The sequence below is a fragment of the Ornithorhynchus anatinus genome, chromosome 3 (genome assembly GCF_004115215.2).
Source record: "Ornithorhynchus anatinus isolate Pmale09 chromosome 3, mOrnAna1.pri.v4, whole genome shotgun sequence".
In the NCBI taxonomy this organism is placed as follows: Eukaryota; Metazoa; Chordata; class Mammalia; order Monotremata; family Ornithorhynchidae; genus Ornithorhynchus; species Ornithorhynchus anatinus.
In genome coordinates this window covers 141,486,330-141,512,449 of record NC_041730.1, presented here as the reverse complement: position 1 = coordinate 141,512,449, position 26,120 = coordinate 141,486,330, and the positions used below count along the sequence as shown (strand labels likewise).

The following is a 26,120-nucleotide window of genomic DNA, read 5'->3' as shown; positions in this document are numbered from 1 at the left end:
TTCTTGGCAGAAACTCCCTCCGGTCTCCCACCCTATTAGTCAGTGGACACCGGTGACCTCCCATTGTAGCTGGGCCAAGAGTCTGCCACTTTTAGGACCCGCTTGTCACTCTTACAGTTTCATTCCTAAGGATGTGAGTTTATGCGAAATGAACTCCACGGGCTGCTGAGACAGGAAACACAGTTCCTATCCATGGCTCCTCACGTTCTCACCCTACGTGAATGTGGTCGCTTCCCTTTCCAGGCGTTTCTACAAAGGGACGGATGGACTCCAGCTGGACGTTGGCCCCTTCGTGAAGGCGCTGGAGGTATTGTATCGCTCGTCTTACCTGCTGGAGGCTGGGGGGAGGGGGCCGTAGCCTGTCGAGATCTACTGGGTGTCTCCCTAACTACCTTAGAGCTGTTCTCATGCATTTTGAGAGAGGAGCTTCCTGCAGGAGAAATAATAATAATAATAATGATGGAATCCGTTAAGGGCTTACTATGTGCCGAGCACTGTTCTAAGCACTGGGGTAGATACAAGTTAATCAGGTTCTCCCTGGTGGGGCTCACAGTTAATCCCCATTTTACAGAGGAGGTAACTGAGGCACAGAGAAGTCAAGTGACTTGCCCAAAGTCACACAGCTGACAAGTGGTGGAGCCGGGTATAGAACCCATGACCTCTGACTCCCAAGCCCGGCCTCTTTCCACTAAGCCACGCGGCTTCTCTACAGTGAGTTACTGCTAATATCGCTTGGATCTGGGCAAGGTGCAGATCCATATTGCAATTCCAGTGCTGTTGGTGAGTTTTGGGTTTGATGGAGATCCCATGACACTCTTTAGTTTTCTTGCCCTGAGAGAAACAGCGTACCTCAGTGGAAAGAGCCCGGGCTTGGGAGTCAGAGATCATGGGTTCGAATCCCAGCTCTGCCACTTGGCAGCAGTGTGACTATGGGCAAGTCACTTAACCTCTCTGGGCCTCAGTTACCTCATCTGTAAAATGGGGATAAAGACTGTGAGCCTCACGTGGGACAACCTGATGACCCTGTATCCACCCCAGCGCTTAGAACAGTGCTCTGCACATAGTAAGGGCTTAACAAATACCAACATTATCATTATTATTATTATTATTATCGCCCTACCTGTCTGAACCATATTTCATCTCCACACTGAAGTGAACTCCTCTATTACAGAGGCTCTCGGTTCCACTTTGGGTGAATCAAGCAGTAAAAGGCCAACCAGGACCCTAAGCATGACTAGGTCACCATGCAGGCAGCCTCCATTGAGTTTAGATGATGAGTGCCCATCAGACAATGACTCTCCCCCGCATTCAAAGCCCTATTGAAGGCACATCTCCTCTGTGAGGCCTTCCCTGTCTAAGCCCTCCTTTCCTCTTCTCCCACCCCTTTCTGCATCGCCCTGCCTCGCTGCCTTTATTCATCCCCCTTCCCAGCCCTACAGCACTTCTGGACATATCTGTCATTTATTCATTTCTATTAAGGTCTGTCTCCCCCTCTAGACTGTAAGTTCATTGTGGGCAAGGAATGCGTCCATGTATTGTTATATTGCACCGTCCCAAGCACGTAGTACAGTGCTCTGCGCACAGTAAGCACTCAGTAAACACGATTGAATGAATTGAATGAATGAATGAATCTACAAACAGTGGGAGCAGGAGGAAGAGCGGAAGGACATCCTTGGAAAACAGCCCAAAGGTGTCAAGATGGACTAGCTGAATAAATGATCGAACCCAGACATGGACTCAGGTCCCGCTGTTTGGGGCTCCAGGGCTCCACGTTGGCTGGCCTGGGGCGGGTCCCCGTGGGCCTGGGGGGGCCTGGACGAGGAGGGGAGCCGGACCGGCCGGGCAGAGCACGGTGGGGAGCGGGAGGTGGGGAGCCGAGTCCCCTGGCCGGCCCCTGTGGAGCGCCCCAGGAGCCGATTCGGCCAGGACAACAGTCGCTCGACGATGGCCGCCCCCTGCTCACGTGGCTTCTGTCCCCTCCACAGTACGCCTGCGACATCCACGCCGAAGTGGTGGGGAAACCGACTCCTTGGTTTTTCCAGTCGGCGCTGCGGGACCTGGGAGTCGAAGCCAGCCAGGTAAGACCTCGCCCTCATCCCGTCCTCGGTGTGGGGCCTGGGATGGGGGGGTGGGGCGCAAACAGGGCTGCCCAGGGACAAGGAGGCTACCTGCTGCTCGGGGCTTCTTACCACAGTAACATTTACTGAACCCCTGCTGCGTGTAGAGCCCCGAACGAAGCTCTGGGGAAGAAAATGCTGATGAGAATTGGTCCTGGGCCACGGTCCTCCGGGAGAACGAGTTTGGCCGCAGATCGGAAGAGACAGAACTAACACTGTAAAGCCAAGGGCAAGCATAAATAATAATAATGTTGATGCCATTTGTTAAGTGCTTACTGTGTGCCAAGCACTAAGTGCTGGCGTAGATACAAGGTCATCAGGTTGCCCCCCATGGGGCTCACAGTCTTAATCCCCATTTTACAGATGAGGGAACTGAGGCCCAGAGAAGTCAAGTGACTTGCCCAAAGTCACACAGCTGACAAGTGGCGGAGCCGGGATTAGAACCCATGACCTCTGACTCCCAAGCCCGGGCTCTTTCCACTGAGCCAAGAAGCACTGTGGCTACCGGAGTGGGGTCCCCGGCCCCCACCCACCCACAGGACGGAGCTCTCCCGAGGTCAGCAGTCACGGAGGCCGCAGCCCCGGCCCCCACCCTGGCCCCAACCCCGGGCCCTGCCTTGTGGAGGCCCAGCCGGCCCGGCGCTCCCACTGCTGCGCCCCGGCCCCGCCACGCCCAAACAAGGCAGGGGTCGTTGCTGAGCGGAGTAGGCGACTGTGGCGGGTCTTCTGGAGGCTCTTGCCCCAGGAGGGGCAGGTGAGGGGGGCAGGCGGCGGAGCCTCTCTCATCTCTCCCAATGCCCTTTCTGTTATCGGACACAGCAACGCCCCGGTCCCCGCTTGCCTCAGGTCTCTGTACTTTTCAGGACACCTCTTCCTTCCCTCGGGGCTCCCGACCCTTCGGTCTCCCCTTCACCCACCCAGACTCCCTCTACTTTCTGCATCCCGTTCTGCCCCTCCAGGTGCCTCCACCCACCCACCCTTCACTGCCTGAGAGGTTCTGGCTTCGGCCCTCGCTCACACGGGTCTAGGAGTGGGATTCTGAAGGTTTGCCGGTCGCATCCCTCCAAGGGGAGTTTTGAACGCACTTCCCCTCCGACCTGTGAAGTTTGGCCCGTGTCTTGTTCAAAGGGGTGGTAGTTGGAAATGTCCAGCATAGGGTGAAGTCCTTTACAGAGAAGCAGTGTGGCTCAGTGGAAGGAGGCACGGGCTTGGGAGTCAGAGGTCATGGGTTTGAATCCCAGCTCTGCCACTTAATAATAATAATAATGTTGGTATTTGTTAAGCGCTTACTATGTGTCGAGCACTGTTCTAAGCGCTGGGGTAGACACAGGGGAATCAGGATGTCCCACGTGGGGCTCACACTCTTAATCCCCATTTTACAGATGAGGTAACTGAGGCACAGAGAAGTTAAGTGACTTGCCCACAGTCACACAGCTGACAAGTGGCAGAGCTGGGATTCGAACTCATGACCTCTGACTCCAAAGCCCGGGCTCTTTCCACTGAGCCACGCAGCTCCTCAGCTTGGCTTGGCTCCTCAGCTTGGCTCCTCACTTGGCTGCTGTGTGACTGTGGGCAAGTCACTTAACTTCTCTGGGCCTCAGTTACCTCATCTGTAAAATGGGGATGAAGACTGTGAGCTCCACAGGGGATAACCTGATTACCCTGAATACCCCAGGGCTTAGAACACTGCTTGGCACATAGTAAACACTTAGCAAGTACCATAATCCTCATTATTATTATTATTAGCATTATAATTATTTTTATGAACATCTCTACAGCGTCCAGGGCCATGTAGACATGTGGAGAGAGGGGCCGACCACCCTGGTCAGGCTGGGACAGAACAGACGGTCGTCAGCGGTCTCCCCCCCCACCCGCCCACACCGGCCGCTGGCCTCAAGAAACCAAAGTCCCCATGGGTTGGCTACTGGCTGGCCTGCATGTGCCGAGAGGGGCGGTTGGGGGAGGAGGCGTGTGCCCGAGCCGAGTCCGAGCTGCCCGGCCCCAAGTGGTAGATATAAGATAATCAGGTCGGACACAGTCCCTGTCCCCCATGGGGCTCACGGCCTAAGAGGGAGGGAGAACAGCTGTTGAATCCCCATTTTAAAGAGGAGGAAATTGAGGCAGAGAGAAGTGAAGTGAGGCACAGAGAAGTGAAGTGACTTGTCCGAGGTCACACAGCAGACAAGTGGCGGAGCTGGGACGAGAACTCAGGCCCTGTGACTCTCAGGTCTGTGCCCTTTCTAACTCAGCCCCACCACTTCTCAGTGTGTAGTGTGTGTACCGTTCTCCTCGGCCATCTCCGTCTCATCCACCTCAACTGTCTCTCTGTCTTGCCCATCTCGTTGGGCTGTCTTGTCCGCCCCATTCATCTCCATCTTGTCCGTGTCTCTTTCTCATCCCTCTTCCTCATCATCCTCTCTGCTTCATCCCCTAGTGTGTCTTGTCCACCTCCTTCGTCTCTCTGCCTTGTCCATCTCATCGCTCTGTATTCCCTACCTCGTCCATCTGATTGCCTCTTCTGAATCATCCTCCCCTTTTATCTCTTTCCTGGAGTCTGCCTTGTCCACCTTTCACCTCCCCTCCCCGTCCATCCAGACTGGGCCGTGGGGCATCCTGCCAGGAGGTGACGGTGAGCTCTGACTCCCGGGATTCTCATCCTCTCCATCCCTAGCCAGCTCATCCCAGTGGCAAACTCCTGAATGCGGGATCCTGACTCCGAGGGCTGGAGACTCTGGGCACCTGCAGAGCCTCTCCCCTTTGGCCTTGAGGCTTGGCGGGTGAAGGAGAACTCAATCAATCAGTCACTCAGTCGATCGATCACTCTACACCTCAGACCGATAACCGGGACACACCCCCCCGCTCCTCGCCAACCTATCTGGTGAACACCCGATGATTACAAATGTCGGAACACGGCACTCAGGCGGGAGCCAGGTATCCCCAAGTGGTTCTGAAGGCCATCTCCAATACGCCCACCTTTCTGCTTCGTCCTCTCAGGGCTGACGAAAGCCCCAAGCCAGCCCCGCCGGGCTCTGACCCAGTGGCCGAGTCCGCGACCGCCACCACGCCAGCCTGGGTGAGGGGACCCCCGCCCGGAGACCACCTCATCCCATTCCCAGTGGCGGGGGGCGAGGGGAGGGGCGACCTTTCTCTGTCCCGGCCTCTCTGCTCGCCACACTGCAGTCAGAAAGGAAGTCAGATCGGCACTTGACAGGTAGAGCTTTTTATTTCCCTTGACGGCGCACCTCCTGACCCCTATCTTCTTGCCAATGATTTTTTAAATCCTAAATGATTTGGGAATAATTGCTCCCTCCTCTAGCGATTATTGCCCTTCACCGGCAGTAAATCCGGCAGCTCCCTGAGGAGCGGGAGTGTTTGTGGATGCGCTGGCCACAGGCTGGATGGTCAGCCTTCACTGCTCACAGGCAGCCCCTCTGTGGAGGGGCCCTGCCGTTGAGGACTCTGGGAGCTCCCCGAGGAGCGGGAGCATTGGCGGGTGGATGCGCTGGCTACAGGCCGGACTGTAAACCTTCACTGCTCCAGGCAGCCATTCCGCAGAGGGGTCGTGCCCCCACCCCGGTGCCAGAGCGACACGGGCCCCGGCTGGGCAGGCTTCCTGAGAAGTTACCCCACTGCTGAGAACCCTGGGAGGTGTGGCCGCTCCCCCACCCATGCTGAATTTATCGGGAAGGGCAGAGAGGTAAGCAGGAGCCGGAGAGCAGTAACTCAAGAGGCGATCTCTGGCCTCCTCTCAAAATGTACCCCCTCCACCTGTGCTTCTAAGCCCATCCATCTGCACCATATCGAAGTGCTCGCCCCCTCCCTTCTTCCCTTCCTGTCCACCATCTTCAACCGTTTGCTCTCCAGTGGTTTCTTCCCCACTGTTTTCAAACATGCTCACGCCTCCCCTAGCCTAAAAAAACCCTCCCTTGACCCCTACAGCCCCCTCGGTTACCGCCCCAGCTCCCTCCTACCATTTCTCTTCAAGCTCCTTGAGCGAGTTGTCTCCACCCACTCTCTCTAGTTCCTCTCCTCCACTTTTCTCCCTGACCCCCACCAATCTGGCTTCCATCGCTTTCCCAGAAAGGTCACAAGTCCTTCTTGCCAAATCCAACAGCCCGTGCTCCATCCTAATCCCCCTCAACCTCTCAGCAGGCTTCAACACTGTCAACCAGCCCTTTCTCCTGGAAACATTTTCCAACCTCAGCTTCACTGACACTGTCCTCTCCTGGTTCTCCTCCTCTTTCTCCTGTCTCTCTGTTTGCCCTTTTTCAGCGGTATTTGTTAAGTGCTTCCTATGTGCCGTACACTGTTCTATGTGCTGGGGTAAATACAAGTTAATTAGGTTGAACACAGTCCCTGTCCCGCATGGAGCACACAGACTAATAAGGAGGAAGAACAGGGGAACCGAAGCACAGAGAGGTTAAGTGACTTGCTCGAGATCACACGGCGAGTATTTGGCAGAGCCGGGATTAGAACGCAGGTCATCTGACTCCCAAACCCATTCTGCCTCTCTCTTTTGCAGGCTCCTCCTCTGCCTCCCACCCCCTAACTTTGGGAGTTCCTCAAAGTTCAGTTCTGGGGTCCTCCTGTTTTCCATCTACACCCATTCCCTTGGAGAACTCATTTGCTCCCACAGCTTCAACTACCATCTCTACGGGGATGATTCCCAAATCTCCATCTCCAGCCCTGATTGCCCTCCTTCTCCGCAGTCCTGCGTTTCCCCCAGCCTTCAGGACATCCCTTAGCTAGTGGATCCTTTGAGCCACTGACACCTCAAATTTAACATATTCAAAACAGAACCTATCTTCCCACCCAACTCTGTCCTACCCCTGACTTTCCCATCACTGTACCCAGCACCACGATCCTCCCTGCCCCACAAGCCTGTAGCCTTGGCATTACCTCGACTCATCTCTGTCATTCGATCCACATATTCAATCTATCGCCGAATCCCGTCAGTTCCACCTTCACAACATCGCTAAAATCCGCCCTTTCCTCTCCATCCAAACTACTACCGTGTTAATCCAAGCGCTTATTTTATCCCACTTGGTTCATGTGAAACTCCTTACCATCAGTTTTAAAACATTTAATCACCTTGCTCCCTCCTACCTTACCTCGCGTATTTCCCACGCATTTACTTCCTTTAACACCAACCTACTCACCACACCTCAATCTCAATTCCACTGTATTGTACTCTCCCGAGAGCTTAGTACAGTGCTCTGCGCATAGAAAGCACTCAATAAATACCACTGATTGATTGATTGCGCGTACTAGGTGCCAAGCACTGCACTGGCGTAGATACAAGTTAATCAGGTTGGACACAGTCCCTATCCCACATGGGGTTCACAGTCTTAATCGCCATTTTGCAGATGAGGTAACTGAGGCACAGAGAAATGAAGTGACTTACCCAAAGTCACAGAGCAGACGAGTGGCGGAGCTGGGATTAGAACCCAGGTACTTCTGACTCCCAGGTCCAGGCGCTGTCCACTAGGCCGTGCTGCATCATAAAAGACAGTTCCACAGGAAACGGCGGTGGCCAACGCAAGGGGAATCAAAGCCTCAGTAATAATAATAATAATGATACCAAAAATGAAATTTATTAAGCCAAACACTGAACTCCGTGCTGTGTCAGAAATAAGATTATCGGGTCGTCCACAGTACCTGCCCTACAGTTTAAAGGAGAGGGAGAACATTCATTCATTCATTCAATAGCATTTATTGAGCGCTTACTATGTGCCGAGCACTGTACTAAGCGCTTGGAATGTACAATTCGGCAACCGATAGAGACAATCCCTGCCCAGTGACGGGCTCACCATCTAATCGGTGGAGACGGACGGATAAAAACAAGACAACTTGATCACGATAAATAGAATCAAGGGGGTGGACACCTCATTAACAAAATAAATAGGGTAATAAAAATATAGACAAATGAGCACAGTGCCGAAGGGAGGGGAAGGGAGATGGAGAGGAGCAGAGGGAAAGGGGGCTTACCTGAGGGGAGGTGAAGGGGGGAAGGGGGAGGGAGCAGAGGGTGGAGGGGGAGCAGAGAGGGAGCAGAGGAAAAAGGGGAAGCTCAATCTGGGAAGGCCTCTTGGAGGAGGTGAGCTCTCAACAGGTATTAGGACCCAGGTCCTCTGACTTCCAGACCCGAGCTCTTCTTATTAGGCCATGCTGCTTCCCGTGAGGACTCCACGGGAGAGGGTCTAGGTCCGACCAGCCAGGCCATGGCACCTCGCTGCCGACCTCTTGCCCGCGTCCTACCTCTGGCCTAGAACGACCTCCCTCTTCGTACCCCACAGATGATTATTCTCCTCACCTTCAAAGCCTTATTAAAAGCACATCTCTTCTAAGGTGCCTTTCCCAACTAAGCTTTCATTTCTTCTTCCCCTACTCCCTTTTGCATCTCCCTTGCATTTGGATTTGCACCTTTTATTCATTCCTTCATCAGCCCCTCAGCCCTTATGTACCTATCCATCATTTATTCATTTATCTTTAATTATATTAACGCCCAGCTCTCCCTCTAGGCTATAAGCTTGTTGCGAGCCGGGAACGTGTCTACCAACTAAGCAGCACGGCCTAATGGATAGAGCCTGGACCTGAGAATCAGGGGACCTGGGTTCTATGCCTGCTGTGTGACCTTGGGCAAGTCATTTAATTTTGCTGTGCCTCAGTTGCCTTGTCTGTAAAATGGGAATTAAATCTTACTCCTTCCTCCTTAGACTGTGGGCCCCATGTGGCAAGGAGACTATTCCCCTCCTGATTAATTTGTATCGATCCCAGCACTTAGAACAGTGCTTGGAACATAGGAAGTGCTTAACGAGGAACATTATTATTACTGATTGATAATAGTAATTGATAGCAATTATGGTACTTTTTAAGCACTTATTATGTGCCGAGCTCTGTTCTAAGCACTGGGGTAGATATAAATGAATCCGGTTGGACACCGTCCCTGTCCAACATGGACGCTCTTAATCCCCAGTTTACAGATGAGGTAACTGAGGCCCAGAGAAGTGAAGTGACTTGCCCGAAGTCAAGCAGCAGACAGGTGGCAGAGCCTGGATTAGAACCCAGGTCCTTCTGACTCCCAGGCCCATGCTCTATCCACTAAGCCATGCTGCTTCTCACTATTATTATCATCATTATTATCAACTCTGTTGCATTGCACTTTCCTAAGGGCTTAGTCCAGTGCTCTGCACACAGTGAAGGCTCGATAAATAGCAGTGATGGATTGGTGGAGAGCCAGAGGGGCAGTGCTGAGCCGTGGCCACCGCGGAGCAGCGGGGAGGAGCAGGGAGCAGGTCCCAGCTCTCCCCCCTCTTTTGCCGTTGAAGAGCCCTGCCGCTGTCTCAGTTCCCAGCGGGCCTGGGAAGGTGCGGAAGTGTCTCCCCGTGGGCAGAACGTGCAGTCGCCGGATCATCTCTCACTGGTGCCCCAAGGTGCAGGTCGGGCTATGTTGGCCGAGGCAGGGCTTGCCAAAAGGCCCCAGACTGACGTCTTGCCACCAAACACCCAAGAGAAATCCCACCGGAACCAAGGACTCCCCACGAACATTCTGGGCCCCGGCCAACCGCTCTCAACTTGCACACGTGTTTGGTCTTCCCATCGCACCAGTTTTTTTGGGGTTTTTGTTTTAAATAGTATCTGTTAAGCACTTACCATGTGCCAGGCACTGTACTAAGCGCTGGGTTAAATACAAGCTAATCGGTTTGGACACGGTCCGAGTCCCACATGGGGCTCGCAGTTTTAATCCCCAGTTTACAGATGAGGAAGCTGAGGCACAGAGAAGTGAAGTGACTTACCCAGGGTCACACAGAAGACAAGGAGTGGAGCTGGGATTGGAACCCAGGTCCTCTGACTCCCAGGCTTGTCCTCAACAATCAGTCCGTGGCATTTACTGAGCGCTTACTGCATGCAGAACACTGAACACTAAGCGCCTGGGAGAGCACGGTAGGCTGGTAGGCACAATCCCCGGGCAAGAGGAGCTCCCACTTCTCGTTTTAGACAGAAGTCGTGTCTTCCAACTCTGTTGCATTGTTCTCTCCCAAGTGTTTAGGCTAGGGTTCTGGACACATTAAGGGCTCGATCAACACGATCGATTGATTGACTGTCGGGGAATTAAGGCACTCTGAACCTCACGGTAATAGGAGATTTTCCCACTACCCAGCCAGCCCCTGGCCGGGCACCCACGCTTCCCTCCACCGCTTCTCAATCCAGTGGTTTTCCTTCTGTTCAGTCCTGTCCTCCTTGATCCCCTCAGCAGCCTTAGGCGCTGTGCACTACCCCCTGCTCCTGGAAAGATTCTCCGACCTTGGCTTCACAGATTCTGCCTCTCCTGGTTCTCTGCCTTATCTCTTCTTACCTGCTCCATCTCAGTTTCTTCACTGGCTTCTCCTCTGCCTCTCACCCCCTTTGGGAGACCCTCAAGGTTCAGTTCTCCATTTTACACACGCTCCCTAAGGAAGCTTATCTGCTCCCACCCCTCCTAACTCTCCCACTGCAGTTGACATCACCACACTCTTTCCTGTCTCTCAAGCCCATGACCTTGACATTATCCTTGACTTCTCTTTCGCTATCTCTCTCAATCAATCAGTGATATTTGTTGAGCACTTACTGTGTGCAGAGCACTGTATTAAGAGCATGAGAGAATCCAATACAACAGTTAGTTGACATATTTCCTTCCCTCAAAGAGCTTACAGTCTAGAAGGGGAGACAGACATTAAAATTTAAAAATTAAAGACAGATGTGTAAATAATAATAATAGTATTTTTTAAGTGCTTACTATGTGCCAAGCACTGTTCTAAGCACCGGGGTAGATACAAGATAATCAGCTCGTCCCACTTGGGGCTCACAGTCCTAATCTCCATTTCACAGATGAGGTAACTGAGACATAGAGAAGTTAAGTGACTTCCCCAAGGTCTCCCAGCAGACAAGTGATGGAGTCGGGATTAGAACCCTTGTCCTCTGACTCTCAAGCCCGTGCTCTTTCCACTAGGCCATGCTCCCGCTCTGTAGATGTGTAGATAAGAGCTGTGGGGCTGAGGGTACAAATCCAAATGGAAGGGCGATGCAAATGGGAGAGGGAGTTGGGGGGATGAGGGATTTAGTCAGGCCAGGCCTTTTGGTGGGGACATGCTTTTAATAAGGTTTTGATTTGGAGACCAGAACTTGAGCCTCTGTCAACCCCGCCATATTCAGAGTTACCAAATCCTGCCAGCTCTTTCTTCACACCATCTCCAGAATCCACCCCTTCCTCTCCAGCAGAACTAATCCCCTGCAGGTCCCAGTACTCAACATGTCCTGACTGGACTACTGCACCGGCCTCCTCGCTAAACTTCCCACCCTCTGCCTCGCTCCTCTTCAGCTTATAGGTCACTTAGCTCCCAGGATCATTTTCTGCGCAGCTGTCCCTGCTCCTCAAAAATGTCCATCCATCTCCACATCAAGCAGAAACTCCTGACCCTTGGCTTTAAGGCCTTCAATCAGCTCTCTCCCCACTTTTCCTCGCTCCTCTCCCACTACGTCCCAACTCACGTTTCGTTCTTCTGAAACCAACCCGGGCCTCGCTCTCACCTTTCTTGCCACCGAGCTCTTGCTCACTCCCTCCCTCCTGCCTGGAACTCTCGCTCCCTTCACATCCGGCAGACCGCAGCTCTCCTCATCTTCACAGCTCCTTTGATTCATTCACTCAATCGTATTTATTGAGTGCTGACTATGTGCAGAGCACTGTACTAAGTGCTTGGAATGTACAATTCAGCAACAGATAGAGACAATCCCTGCCCAATAATGGGCTCAGAGTCTAAATGGGGGAGACAGACAGCAAAGCAAAACAGAACAAAACAAGTAGTCTGGCATAGATATCAAGATAAATAGAATCATAGTTATATATACATCATTAACAAAATAGAGTAATAAATAATATATATAAATATGCACAGTGCTGTGGGGAGGGGAAGGGAGAATGGGGAGGGGAGGAGGAGCAAAGGGAAAGGGGGGCTCAGTCTGGGAAGGCCTCCAGGAGGGGGTGAGCTCTCAGTAGGGCTTTGAAGAGGGGAAGAGAGTTGGTTTGGCGGACGTGAGGAGGGAGGGCATTCCAGGACAGTGGTAGGATGTGGGCCAGTGGTCGACGGGACAGGCGCGAACGAGGGACCCTGAGGAGGTGAACGGCAGAGGAGCAGAGTGTACGGGGTGGGCGGTAGAAAGAGAGAAGGGAGGTGAGGTAGGAGGGAGCAAGGTGATGCACCGCTTTGAAGCCAAGAGTGAGGAGTTTTTGTTTCGTGCCAAGGTTGATAGGCAATCACTGGAGGTTTTTGAGGAGGGGAGTGACGTGCCCAGAGCCTTTCTGTAGGAGGATGACCCGAGCAGCGGAATGAAGAATGGACTGGAGCCGGGAGAGACAGGAGGAAGGGAGATCAGAGAGGAGGCTGACGCAATAATCCAGCTGGGATATTATGAGAGCTTGTACCAGCACGGTAACAGTTTGGACGGAGAGGAAAGGGCGGATCTTGGCGATATTGTGAAGGTGAGACCGGCAGGTGTTGGTGACGGATCGGATGTGTGGGGTGAATGGGAGAGCAGAGTCAAGGACGACACCGAGGTTGCGGGCCTGTGAGACGGGAAGGATGATAGTGCGTTTCACAGTGACAGGGAAGTCAGGAAGAGGACAGGGTTTGGGTGGGAAGACGAGGAGCTCAGTTTTAAACATGTTGAGTTTTTGGTGGTGGGCAGACTTCCAGGTGGAGATGTCCTGAAGGCTGGAGGAGATACGAGCCTGGAGGGAGGGGGAGAGGACAAGGGAGGAGATGTAGATTTGTGTCATCTGCATAGAGATGATAGTTGAAGCCGTGGGAGCGAATGAGTTCACCAAGGGAGTGAGTGTAGATGGAAAAAAGAAGAGGGCCGAGAACTGACCCTTGAGGAACCCCTACAGTTAGGAGATGGGAGGGGAGGAGGAGCCTGCGAAGGAGACCAAGAATGAACGGCCAGAGAGATTAGAGGAGAACCGGGAGAGGATGGAGTCCGTGAAGCCAAGATAAGGTGTGGAGGAGAAGGGGATGGTCGACAGTGTCAAAGGCAGCTGAGAGGTCGAGGAGGATCAGGATAGAGTAGGAGCCATTGGATTTGGCAAGAAGGAGGTCGTGGGTGACCTTTGAGAGGGCAGTTTCGGTGGAGTGGAGGGGACGGGAGCCAGATTGGAGGGGGCCCAGGAGAGAGTTGGAGTTGAGGAATTCAAGGCAGCGAGTGTAGACGACTCGTTCTAGGAGTTTGGAAAGGATGGGTAGGAGGGAGATAGGATGATAACTGGAAGGGGAAGTAGGGTCGAGAGCGGATTTTTTTTTTAGGATGGGGGAAACGGGGGCATGTTTGAAGGCAGAGGGGAAGAAGCCGTTGGAGAGTGAGCGGTTAAAGATACAAGTTGAGGAGGGGAGGAGGGAAGGGGCGATAGTTCTTATAAGGTGAACGCAAATGGGGTCCGAAGCACAGGTGGAGGGGGTGGCACTTGCGAGGAAGGAGGAGATCTCCTCTGAGGATACTGCAGGGAAGGATGGGAAAGTAGGGGAGAGGGTTGGGAGCGGGGTGGGGGGGATGGAAAAGGAGGAGGGTGACTTTGGGATGCTCAGACCTGATTGTGTTCATTTACATAATGAAGGAGGTGCCCAGATCGTTGGGGGTGAGGGATGGGGGAGGGGGAGGAACAGGGGGCCTGAGGAGAGGTAAAAAGTCCAGAACAATTGGCGGGGGTGACGGGCATGGGTGTCAATGAGGGAAGAAAAATAGTTTTGTCTGGCAGAGGAGAGGGCAGAGTTAAGGCAGGGAAGGATAAATTTGAAGTGACTAAGGTTGGCTTGGTATACTTGGTATACTTTGTATAGTGGTCCACTGATGTATTGATCCACCGGCATACAGGTTGGCTAGCAGACTGGTAAAGCAGTAAGGATATGGATCTGTTTTATGCCACCTGAGAAAGTCTGCTCTTGCAGATATTTTGAGCGAAATAAGATGGCTGTGGGAATTTCAGTACCCCATTTGATTTTCCAAAGGCCCTTTTTTCTCTGCACGTCCCAGGGCTGTCACTAAGATATCAGTTCCCACACAGCACTTCCCACACAGCATTTCCCACACTTCCCGTGGAATGCTTCCGGCACAGTGCTTCCCACTCGGCGCTGTCCACATGACACCTCCCACACAGTGCTTCGCACCGAGGCCCAGTGTTATGACCCGAGGGAACTCTGTGGCCATTCCTGTTTCGCTATTGGGACGTCTAAAGACGTTGCGATAAACTGGTCGTGTGTCTCCCGGCCATGGATCCCAGCGCCCCAAGAACCGGGCCTGGCCAAGTGGGGCGGCACAGATTCTCCCTCCGGTCCTAGCTCCCAGATCCCTGGGGCTTTTTTGACTGATCGCCAGCTGGATGGGGGCAGGGGGATGGGGAGATGGAGGCTCGAGCTGCTATCCGTGGCTCAGTGGAAAGAGCCCGGGCTTGGGAGTCAGAGGTCATGGGTTCGAATCCCGGCCCTGCCACTTGTCAGCTGTGGGCAAGTCACTTAACTTCTCTATGCCTCAGTTACCTCATCCGTAAAATGGAGATTAACTGTGAGCCTCAGGTGGGACAAACTGATTATTTTGTATCTACCCCAATGCTTAGAACAGTGCTCTGCACATAGTAAGTGCTTAACAAATACCAACATTATTATTATTACCCGTGGAGGGGCAATGCCAGATGCATCCAAGGTCGGGTGTCTCTGCCTCTGTCCAGGGGCGTTAGTGTCTCTTCCAATCCAGGTGATGGGGTCGCCCCGAGCCGCGGGCACGGGTCGGGGTGTGGAGGAGGTTGGGTGGCGGAACGGGGCAGGGTGGGGCCGGGCCAGCTGATGGAGATCTGTGTCGTTGCGGTCCAGACCCTCATGATCGGAGACGACATCGTGAGCGATGTTGGCGGGGCCCAGCGCTGTGGCATGAGAGCGCTCCAAGTCCGGACGGGAAAGTTCAGGTCAGTGCGGCTCCTCCCTCCCCTCCTCGGACGGAGTTGGTGGTGTCAGCGCGGCTCCTCCCTCCCCTCCTCGGATGGGGTTGTTGGGATCAGCACGGCTCCTCCCTCGCCCGTGCGCAGAGGGGCCGGGGGCCCGGGGAATCCCCACCAAAGGACGTCTCTCTGGCCACACGGTGGTGGCCGACAGCACCGACCCCGGTCCCGGCTCAGAGCGACTCGGGGGAGCTGGGTCTAAACGCCACCAGGAGGGCCAGCACCCACATGGTGATCCAACACCACCCCCAGCTCCGATCGGTCATCTCCCGACCCCCAGGGACGGGCACACCCAGATGGACTCTGACTCAGAAACAGCAGGGTCGAGTCAAAAGAGCCCAGGCCTGGGAGTCAGAGCATCTAGGTTCTAATCCTGGCTCTGCCGCTTGCCAGCTGAGTGACGTGGACAAGTTGCTTCATTTCCCTGTGCTTTGTAAGACGGGGATTCAGTACCCGTTGTCCCTCCTATTTAGGCTGTAAGCTCTAGAGTATAAGCTAGTTACTGGCAGGGAATGTGTCCGCTAATTCTATTTTACTCTACTCTACCAAGTGCTTAGTATAGTGCTCTGCACATAGTAAGCACTCAATAAATGCAGTTGATTTAGGCTGGGAGCCCCATTTGGGACATGGACTGTGTCCGACCTGATGATCTTGTATAATAATGTTGGTATTTGTTAAGCGCTTACTATGTGCAGAGTACTGTTCTAAGCGCTGGGGTAGATACAGGGTAATCAGGTTGTCCCACGTGAGGCTCACAGTTAATGCCCATTTTACAGATGAGGTAACTGAGGCACAGAGAAGTTAAGTGTCTTGCCCACAGTCGCACAGCTAAGTGGCAGAGCCGGGAGTCGAACGCATGACCTCCGACTCTGAAGCCCAGGCTCTTTCCACTGAGCCACGCTGCTTCCCAGTATCTTGTATTTACCCCAGTGTTTAGTACAGTGCTTGGCACATAGTAAGTGCTTAACAAATGCCATCATCGTCATCATCATCATTATTATCATTGTTTTGCGCTTGCTATTCTTCCCATTGCTAGCCCCACAGCACTTGTGTCTAAATTCTTCTATTCTCTTATTTCTCCTAACTTTAATTTATTTTAATGTCTGTCTCCCACTGTGGACCGGAAGCTCCTTATGGACAGGTAATGGCATGTACCAACTCCACTGTATTGTACTTTCCCAAGTGCTTAGAAAAGGGCTCTGCATAGTAAGTGCTCAGTAACAATGATAATAATAATAACGTTGGTATTTGTTAAGCGCTTACTATGTGCCGAGCACCGTTCTGAGCACTGGGGTAGATACAGGGTCATAAGGTTGTCCCATGTGGGCTCACAGTCTTCACCCCCATTTTCCAGATGAGGTAACTGAGGCACCGAGAAGTGAAGTGACTTGCCCAAAGTCACACAGCTGACAGGTGGCGGAGCCGGGATTAGAACCCACTACCCCTGACTCGTAAGCCCGTGCTCTTTCCACTGAGACCCGCTGCTTCTCTAATACTACTGATTCATTGATTGATTGAAGACAAAGTCCCTGCCCTCGATGAGCTCCCGATCTAATGCTGGAGACGACGGGCGTGCTCAGTTCACATATATATGATGAAAATGCCAAGAAAAGATGACGAATCCTCAAGTCCTGGAACGTCATCCTTCGCCTAGCATCGAAGCTCTGTTCTCCTTAACACAGCCATGCCGGGTGGGACACGAGGGAAGGATGACCCACAGCAGGAAACTCAAATAGCTGCCTGTGGAGAGCTGACACTGGGAGACTGAAAGTCGGGAGGGCAGAGGGAGCGTTTTAAGGACAGGGCGGTACAGAGTGTCAGAAAGCGCTGCATCCCAGCTGATCGCTGGGAATCAAATCCGAGGACAGATCAGCAGAGCGCACCGCCATCCAGGAGGGAGACGCGCTCTGATCCCAAGACCAAACGGAGGCAGGAGCTGCAAACATTAAATACAGCAACACAGGGAAGGCTGACCATTTTGTGTGTGCAGTGTGGTCAGGACTGTGGGTGCTCCCCGTCCGCTCCCACCCCCCGACACACACAGTCTGCCCTTTTCGGTCGTACTCGCTCTCGTCAGTGATTCACTGGGGTCTCCTCCAGATACGGAGGTCAGCTCTTTACAGCCGACTGCAACAAAACCAACCCCAAACCAACGGGGAAATGGAATAAAAGTGAAAATCAATGAGGGGTCAGGAGAGCTCCGGGATGACCGCTGAGGAGGGGAGATTCATCAGGGGAGTCTTCCCGGAGGAGGTGGGGTTTCAGAAGGGCCGTGGAGATGGGAAATGCCGCGGTCTGGCGGATTTGGTTGGGGACCGGGGGGCGGGGGTTGGGGGAGGGTGAGCCCAACGTTGGAGGGGGGGTCAGCTCGGGGGAGGGAAGGGGACGGCCGGGCGGAGCAGGGGAAGAGAGCCAAGCAGACAGGAGGAGCCACCAGGCGATGAACTACAGGGAAGGAGGCCATACTTCAATCTTTGACCACCTTTTTTTGGTTTGTTTTCATGATATTTGTTAAGTGCTTACTACGTACCAGGCACTCTACTAAGCCTGGGGTAGGTACAGGCTAATCAGGTTGGACACAGTCCATGTCCCACATGAGAGTCACAGTCTTAATCCCCATTCTACAGATGAGGGAACAGAGGCACAGAGAAGTGAAGTGACTTGCCTGAAGTCACCCAGCAGATAGGTGGTGAAGCTGGGATTAGAACTCAGGTCCTTGTTCTGTCCATTAGGTCACGCTGCTTCTCTAGAGCTGTGTGAGAGCTGTCCTCCGCTCAGTGCAGTGTGGTCTTCACACCCCGAGGCAGGGAAGGCTCCATCCAGGCTCCGTTCAGGACCGATGGGAGAACGACTGGGGGGTTGGGGGCCTGGGGGTAGGCGGAGGGTCATTCAGGAGCCATTCCAGCCTGCGTTCAGCTTTCACTGCAGCGTCTGTGGCTGGTTTTCTGCCTTGATTTGTCCTTCCTCAGCCCCAAGATGCTTATATCTACCACCTGCAGCCACGTGTTTGCTTGGCCACACCTGGTCCTGCCACACTCGCATCCTCCTTCTTCCTCCTGTCTCCTCTGTTGGTCACTGTCTCCATTTTCTCCATTACCGTCATCATCATAACAATAATATTAATAATAATAATTGTGGTATTTGTTAAGCATTTACTATGTTCCAAGCACTGTTCTAAGCATTTGGAAGAGACAAGATGATCAGGTCAGACATAGTCCCTGTCCCACCCAGGACTTAAAATCTAAATAGGAGGGGGAAGAAGTATTGAATCTCCATTTTAGAGATGAGGGAATGGAAGCGCAGAGAAGTTAAGTGACTCGCCCAAGATTGCACAGAAGGCACATGGTGGAGCTGGGATTAGGAGCCAGGTCCTCTGGACTCCCAGGCCCGTGCTCCTTCCACTGAGCCGCACTGCCCCTCAATCGGCGAATCAATCAATCAGTGGTATTTATTGAGCACTTACCGTGTGCCAAGCACCAAACTACTACCGATAATAATAATGATGGGATTTGTTGAGCGCTTACTATGTGTCAGTCACTGTTCTAAGCACTGGGGGAGATAGAAGCTAATCGGGTCAGAAACAGTCCCTGTCCCACACAGGGCACCCAGTCTCAATAGGAGGGAGGACAGGTACTGAATCCCCATTTTACACCTGAGGAAACAGAGGCACAGAGAAATGAAGTGACTTGCCAAAGTCACGCAGCAGGCAAGTGGTGGAGCCAGGATTAGAACCCAGGCCCCAGGTCTTTCCACTAGGCCACGCCGCTTCATGCTACTTAGGGCCTTGGGAGAGAACGATACTGTAGAACTGCTGGGCACGGTACCTAACCACAACGAGCTTACAGTCCAGAGGGGGAGACAGACGTGAAAATATATATTACCGATAGGGGAAATGGGAGAATATCGCCAGGGATATGGACATAAGGGCTGCGGGGCTGGGGTCGATCACAACTGCTTAAGTGGGGCACCGCCCGGAGCAGAGGTGATGCAAAAGGAAGGCCCAGTGGGAGAAATGAGGGCCTACTCCGGGAAGGCCCCACTGGGCCGTAAGCTCGAGGGCAGGGATCGTGTCTTTGACCTCTATTGGACTCCCCCAAGCACTGAGTACAACACTCTGCATACATCAGGTGCCCAGTCGTGTGCCCCACCATCAGTAAGTACCCGGTAGAGCACTCTGCCCTTAGAAGGGACCAGATACCTCAATCACCAAGCAGTAGGTCCTAAAGATAAGAGTCTACCAACTCTGTTGTATTATTCTCTCCCAGGTGCTTAGTACAGTGCTCTGCACACAATAAGTGTTCAATAAATACCACTGATTGATTGAGGAACAATGCTCTGTACACAAGAGGCACCCATTATAGTGGTCTGTCAACAGAAACATACTGTCCACTCAAGTAGACAGAGAGCAAGAGAAGGAGAGACACAGAGAATGTGGGAGAGACCGAGGTGCAGAGAGAGAGGCAGAATGGCAAAAAGAGATAGAGGCACACCCAGATCTGATGGCGTTCCCCGGCCCTGCCCCAGCTTTTCTGCCTACGATCCCCCTTGCGGGCCCCCCCTCAGACCCAGATTTTATTTTGGAACAGCCTTTTCCTCAATACACGAGGTTTTTCTCGAAGAGCCGAGAGTCCAAGTGCCGGCACAGATGTCCCCGGGCCCAAAATAGCCCCACGGGGACACTGCGTGTGGGGGGACCGCCCTCGTTCTCACGCTCTCGCCGTCCCTTAGTCCAGTCTGCCAGCACTCGGTCACGGGGCAGGGATGAAATGGGCCGGGGTGGGAGGAGGACCCTCTCATTTCTCCCTTGACCTTCTTGCTGGCGGGGCGGGGAGAGGTGGGACTCTGGCAGAACTCAGAAGCACCGAGGGTGACCCCCCCCAGCTGGCTCCCTGCCCACCCCGGCTGAGCCCCCGACATTCAGTCCTCGGTTCCCGACTCCCCAGCCATCCGGACTCCTGGCTGCACGGGTTCCGGATGGGCGGGCGGGCGGGCCGGGCGGCCGGACCCTGCCCTGTCCCGCAGGCAAATATGACCATCCCCAGAGAGCAGGGACGCGGAGGGCCGACTGTCACCATCTCAGCCCTCTGGATTAGAGCCGGGGGCTTGGGGTGGAGGACAGGGAAACCGGAGCAAGAGATGGGGAGTCAGAGAGACAGAGATAGAGACACACAGAGATAGACAGTGGGTGCCACCCTTGAAGAACAAAGGAAATAACCCAAAGCCCTGCCTGAAAGGTCGAAGTAGATTGTGACCCCAGGGTTGTGTCCTTCAGGTTCACGTCCCTGGGGTACGTCCCCCCGGGTGTGTATCCACAGGGCTCGTGTCTCCAGGGTTTGTGTCGGATTCGTGTCCTCAGGGTCCGTGTCCCTAGGGTATGTGTTGGGTTTGTGTCCACCGGGTTCATGTCCCCGGGGTATGTGTCAGGTTTGTGTCCACCAGGTTCCTGTCCCTGGAGTTTGTGGGGTTCATGTCCCCGGGGTTTGTGTCACCATGTTCATGTCCCTGGTGTTTGCATCCCCAGGGTTCATGTCCCTGGGGGGTTTGTCCACCTGGTTGTGTCCCCTGGGTCTGTGTCCCTGAGGTATCTGCCCCTGAGGTTCACGTCCCCCAGGTATGATTCGCGTCCTTGGGGTCTGCGTCCCTGGGACGTGTCCCCCCAGCCCTCAGGTCCCCGGGGCCGAGGGGCTCCGGGCCGGGTTTCCCGTGAGTTCCGGCGGTTCGGCTCCCGGGTGACACTGTCTCCCCCTCCCCTCCAGGCCCCGTGACGAGCGGCACCCCGACGTGAAGGCCGACGGCTACGTGGACGACCTCGCCGAGGCAGCAGATCTGCTCCTGCAGCACCTCCCCCGGGCGTGATGCCGGGCCCTGGACCTTCCCGCTCCCCTTAGCCTCCCCGGCCTCCCTGACCTCCGGCTCCATCGTTCCCCTAGCCTCCCTGACCTTTAGCCTCCCTGACCTCTGGCCTCCCCAACCCTCGATCTCTCTGGTCCCCCAGCCTCCCTGACCTCTGACCTCCTCGGTTCCCCCAGCCTCTCCAACCCCAGGTCTCCCTAGCCTCCCCAACTTCTGGTCTTCCTGATCCCCCCGGCCTCCCCCATTCTCCCTGGCCTCTCCAATCTCCTCCCGCCTGCCTGCCTCTGTCCTCCCAGGTCTCTACAGGCCCTCAGCCCCCCAAGTCCCTGGATGAGCACAGGACTCAGCGCATAGTCCGCACTTGGTTCGCAGCCCCACGATGTTCACCGTTCTCCGTTCGTGACTGGCTGCCGCAGGCTGCCCTGTCCCAGGCTGCACCCTCCGGCCCGCCCCCACCCCCCCACCCCCCCGCCCCGGCCACGAACTAGCCCCTGGGGGTTCGGTTTCGGGACTCTCGATCCGGGGTCTGACTCTCCTGGCCTTTGGCTCTTGGGGCTAAAACTCTAAAAGTCCTCACTGTGGCTTCCCGTCCCTTGAGGTGAGCTCATGCCGGCGCGGCCGGGCCCCGGAGAGCCCATCCCAACGGCGACCCCGGGGGCCGCCTCGGCCACCACTCCTGGCTCCAGTCACTCTCCCTGTGGAATAGCTCTTGGGGCTGCAGGAACCCGAGGCCTCGGAGTGCCGACCCGAGAGGATTCTGCCCCTTTCCCCGGATCCGTTTCCTTTCCCAGCTGCCCGCCGTTAGGCCAGGCGCGTGTCGTGGCAATGAACGAGGTGGGTGTGGAAATTCCAGTCGTTGCAGATATTAGCATCCTGGAGAAATGGGCTCGAGGCCCACGGGGCCAGCAGCTGACAGGCCCAGACCACTTCTTCCCACTCCCTAAGGAGCGAGGGAGGGAGAGGAAGGAGGGGTGGGGCCGGCCTGAGACAGACTGGGCGGGAGGGGTGGAGTAGGCCTGGAATGGACCAGGCGGGAGGGACAGGGCTGGCCTGGGTTAAGAGGGGTCGGCCCGGGTGGGACCGGGGGGGTGGGGATGGGGGCCAGCCCGGGATGAACCAGGCCGATGGGACTGGGATGAGTTGCGGTCACTTTCCCTGCTCCCGCCCACCTCCGGTAGAGACCACTGTGGCCTCCTCCTACGCTCCCCTTCCCGCTCCCAGCGGTGACCGCTGCGGCCTCCTCCCACGCTCCCCTCATCCTCCGGCGGTGACCACCGCGATCTCCTCCCACGCTCCCCATCCCACTCCCAGCGGTGACCGCTGCGGCCTCCTCCCTTGCTCCCCCTGCCCCCTTTCTGGCGGTGACAGTCAGAGCGCGTCGTGTGACGGCTCCCTCTCTCCCTCCGAGTCACCGGCTGGCATCGTCTCTGAGGAGAATCCGGGCAAGGGGTGAGTGACCCCCACCGGGCCTCGGGCCCCGAGTCTTTCTCTCGGGAGCCGCTCCCCTTCACAGGGGCTAGAGCCTGACGACGTTCCCACTCTTCTGCTCCACCGGGCCACCACCACCACCACCGTCACCACCGGGCAGAAACGCCCCGGTCCCGGCTGGTGGTGGCCGGGACGGGAGAGGCCCCTCGGATCGGCACGGGAAATGTTCAGGAGGGAGTGAGGCCGGAAGGGATGACCGGAGCTGGCGGTGCCCACCGAGCCCCGCCCACTATCCACCTGCCACCCCCGCCCCCGTGTTCACCAGCGCTGCTGGACTCGTCGGGCGGGGGTCGAGCCTCTGGTCACGCTCGACCAGCACCCGGGGCGATCCCGCCGACAGCAGGCTCCGGGCCGAGGCGGTGAGGCCTGCTGGAAAGAGCCAGGCTGGGAGGCAGGAGACCTGGCTTCTAATCCTACTCTGCCACTGGGCTCCTGAGTGACCTTGGGCAAGCCTCTTGAGTCTCTTCTCTGGGACTCAATTTCCTCAACTGTAAAGTAGGGATAAAATTCCTGCTCTCCACCCCCTCCCCCCCTTAGACCGTAAGCCCCGGGTGGGACGAGGACTGGGTTCTGATTGGATTCTCCTTTATCCACCCCGCCATTCATCACAGCTCCTCGCCCTCAGTAAGCGTTTAATAAACAGCAGAGTTGTTATTTTGGTTATCCTTCTGAGTCCTAGAAACCCTACGAATAAAATATCGCCCCACCCGGACTATGCACCTAAGCGTGTACAACCAAGCAGGGCCCCCAAAACCAGAGCCTCGAGGGAGGAGGGGAGCTGGTGGAGCGAGGAGCCGCAGCCACACCTACTGCAGAAATCACCACAGACACCCAACCCGGCCCTCGGATCCTGTCTCTCCGACCGCGTCTCTCCGCTCCCGGCTCTCTGACCGCGGGTCTCTCCGGTTCCGGCTCCCTGGCGGCTGCTCTCCGGTCCCGGCTCTCCGATCACGGCCCTCTCCCCGGCTCTCTGGCCGCAGCCCTCTGGTCACGCTTCTCCGGCCACGGCTCTCTGACGGTGACTTTCCGACCCCGGCTCTCTGGCCTCGGCCCTCTGATCGTGGCTTTCTGGCTGCAGCTCTCTGGTCGATCAATCCATCAATTCTATGAATTGAGCCCTTACTGTGTGCAAGGCACTTCACTCAGTGCTTGGGAGAGAAGAGTATAACAGAATTAGTAGACACACTCCCCGTCCACAGGGAGCTTACGGTCTAGAGGGGGAAAGAGACATTAAATTACAGATGCGGACGTGAGTGCTATGGAGCTGAAGGGGGCGTGAAGAAAGGGTTCGAATACGAGCGCAAGGGCGAAGCAGAAGGGAGAGGGAGTAGGGGTTAAGAGGCCTAGTCAGGGAAGGCCTCTCGGAGGAGATGTGATTTTAATAAGGCCTCGAAGGTGGGGAGAGCGACGGTCTGTCGGATATGAGAGGGGAGGGAGTTCCGGGCCAGAGGCAGGACACGGGCTAGGGGTCGGCGACGAGGTAGACGAGATCGAGGTACAGTGAGTGGATTGGCATTAGAGAAATGGAGAGTGCAGGCTGGGTTGTAATAGGAAAGAGGTGAGGTGAGGTAGGAGGGAGCGATTAGGAGGTGGCTCGCCAGTGATTTTTATTGAGTGCTCTCTATGTGCAGAGAACTTTACTAAACACTTGGGAGAGTCCAGTTCAAAACTGCTGATGGATGGACAACCACTGGGGGTTCTGGAGGAGTGGGGAAACACGAGTTAAACGGTTTTGTAGTAAAGCGATCGCGGCGACAGAGTGACGTATGGACTGGGGTGGGGAGAGAGGAGGCAGGGAGGTCAGCGAGAAGGCTGATGCAGTAGTCGAGGTGGGACAGGATGACTGCTTGGATCCTCTAGTCGGTAACTGCACTGTGAACTCTGTACTATTGAATCATTATTATTAGCAGTGGTGGTAATGATAATAGTTATAATGATCGTATTTGTTAAGTGCTTCCTATCTACTAGGCACTGAATAAGCCCTGGGGTAAATATAAACTAATCGAGTTGGACACAGTCCGTGTCCCACATGGGGATCATAGTCTAAATCCCCATTTTGCAGATGAGGTAACTGAGGCCCAGAGAAGCGAAGTGACTTGCCCAAGGTCACACAGCAGACACGTGGCGGAGCCGGAATTAGAACCCAGGTCCTGACTCCCGTGCTCTATCCACTAGGCCACATTGCTTCTCGGTATCAGTGAAACCGAGTAGGAGAATGTTTGCGGACAAGGGGGCGGTCCACAGTGTCCAAGGCAACTGAGAGGTCGACGAGGATTAGAACGGAGTAGAGGCCGTTGGATTCGGCAAGAAGGAGTTCACTGGTGACCTCGGAGAGGGTGGTTCTGGTGGAGTGAAGAGGGTGGAATCCAGATTGCAGGGGGTCGGGGAGAGAACTGGAGGAGAGGAAGTGGAGGCAGTGGGGTAGACAATTGGCTCGAGGAGTTTGGCGAGGGATGGAGGGAGGAAGATGGAGCGATAACTGGGGGTAGCCGTGGGGTCGAGGGGCAGTATCTTTAGGATAAGAGGAGACGTGAGCGTATTTGAAAGCAGCGGTGGAGAAGCCATTAGAGAGTGAACAGTTGAAGATGGCTGTCGGAGGGAAGAAGGACGGGGACAGTTGTTTTGCTAAGGAGGAAAGGGTTGGATCTGGAGGCACGGGGAGGGGGCAGATTTTGAGAGGAGGCGGGAGATTGCCTCTTGAGATCCTGCTGGGAAAGCTGGGCGAGTTGAAGGGGCAGAGGAAGAAGGGACCGGAGAGTAGCCGCGGAGATTTTAGGGAGATCATGCCCGATGGCTTCAGTTTTATTAACAAAATATCTGGCCGGGTCATTACGGGCAAGGGATGACGTCGAAGGGGGACGGAGGTTTGAGGAGGGAGTTAAACGTCTGAAACAACCGGGGAGGACACAAGACATGGATGTCAATAAGGATAGAGAAATAATATTGCCGGGCAGAGGAGAGGGCAGAGGTGAAGCAGGCAGGGATGAACTTGAGGAGGAGGAGGAGGACGGCCAGATATCTGCATTTCTACCGGCAGTGCCTGCGGCTCGTGCTCGGGATTGAAAGAAGTGGACTGTGGAGGTGAGCTGGGGTGGTGGGTTAGTGGTAGGACATCGACAAAAGGATAGGGGAGTGTACTGAGTTCAGTAGAGAGGGTGGTGTTGAGGGCGTCACGGGGACTAAGTGGGGCATTAAGGCGAGAAAACTGAGGGGGTCCAAAGATCGGAGGTCTCTGGAGGGGAACAGGACAGATCTGTGAGGAGTGGGTGTGTGGAAGAGAAGGCAGGTGAGGAGGCTGTGGTTGGGTAGAGAGATTTCAGAGTCGGTGAGGGTAGAGACCGTACCCGCTCTCCTTGGGAACCCCACTTGAGTCTGGCTCCCTCGTCCGCGCCGTCCCCGGTCCGTGTCCGTTCTGACCCGGACCCCTTACCTGAGCGGAAGCGGCTGAGTTCCCGTCCTGCTCGGCTCTCCCTGCGGGGCTTGAACGCGCTCAGCTCCTCTCCGGGCACGGGAACGCAGGCCACGGGACGGTCGGGAATACGTGTAACTCCGGCCACGGGAGCCGACGCCAAGGGACTGTAAACAGGAGGACGCTGGCCGCGGGACCGCAAGCACGGAACCGTTAGCCGGGGGAATGCAGGCCA

The 26,120-nt window shown here is 55.1% G+C and overlaps 2 protein-coding genes across 4 annotated transcripts in view; one reads left to right on the top strand and one right to left on the bottom strand.

The window, feature by feature from the left end:
- LOC114810271 (phospholysine phosphohistidine inorganic pyrophosphate phosphatase) overlaps positions 1 to 21,463 on the top strand; it is a 50,608-nt gene extending 29,145 nt beyond the window's left edge. The window contains exons 4-7 of the mRNA XM_029061368.1: positions 244 to 307; positions 1,986 to 2,078; positions 15,011 to 15,102; positions 20,892 to 21,463. Of these exons, the coding sequence (XP_028917201.1) occupies positions 244 to 307; positions 1,986 to 2,078; positions 15,011 to 15,102; positions 20,892 to 20,991 (349 nt within the window). The 3' untranslated portion in view covers positions 20,992 to 21,463. The remainder of the gene's footprint in view (positions 1 to 243; positions 308 to 1,985; positions 2,079 to 15,010; positions 15,103 to 20,891) is intronic.
- Positions 21,464 to 23,091: 1,628 nt separating this feature from the next.
- Positions 23,092 to 26,120, bottom strand: part of FAM53B (family with sequence similarity 53 member B) — a 52,483-nt gene continuing 49,454 nt past the window's right edge. For 2 of the 3 annotated variants that reach the window (XM_029059440.2, XM_039911644.1), the window contains exons 8-9: positions 25,907 to 26,069; positions 23,092 to 23,624 (exon numbers count right to left, since the gene is read on the bottom strand). In XM_029059440.2, coding sequence (XP_028915273.1) covers positions 23,596 to 23,624; positions 25,907 to 26,069 — 192 coding nt within the window. In that variant the 3' untranslated portion in view covers positions 23,092 to 23,595. The remainder of the gene's footprint in view (positions 23,625 to 25,906; positions 26,070 to 26,120) is intronic. The other variant, XM_029059442.2, reaches the window with a different exon arrangement.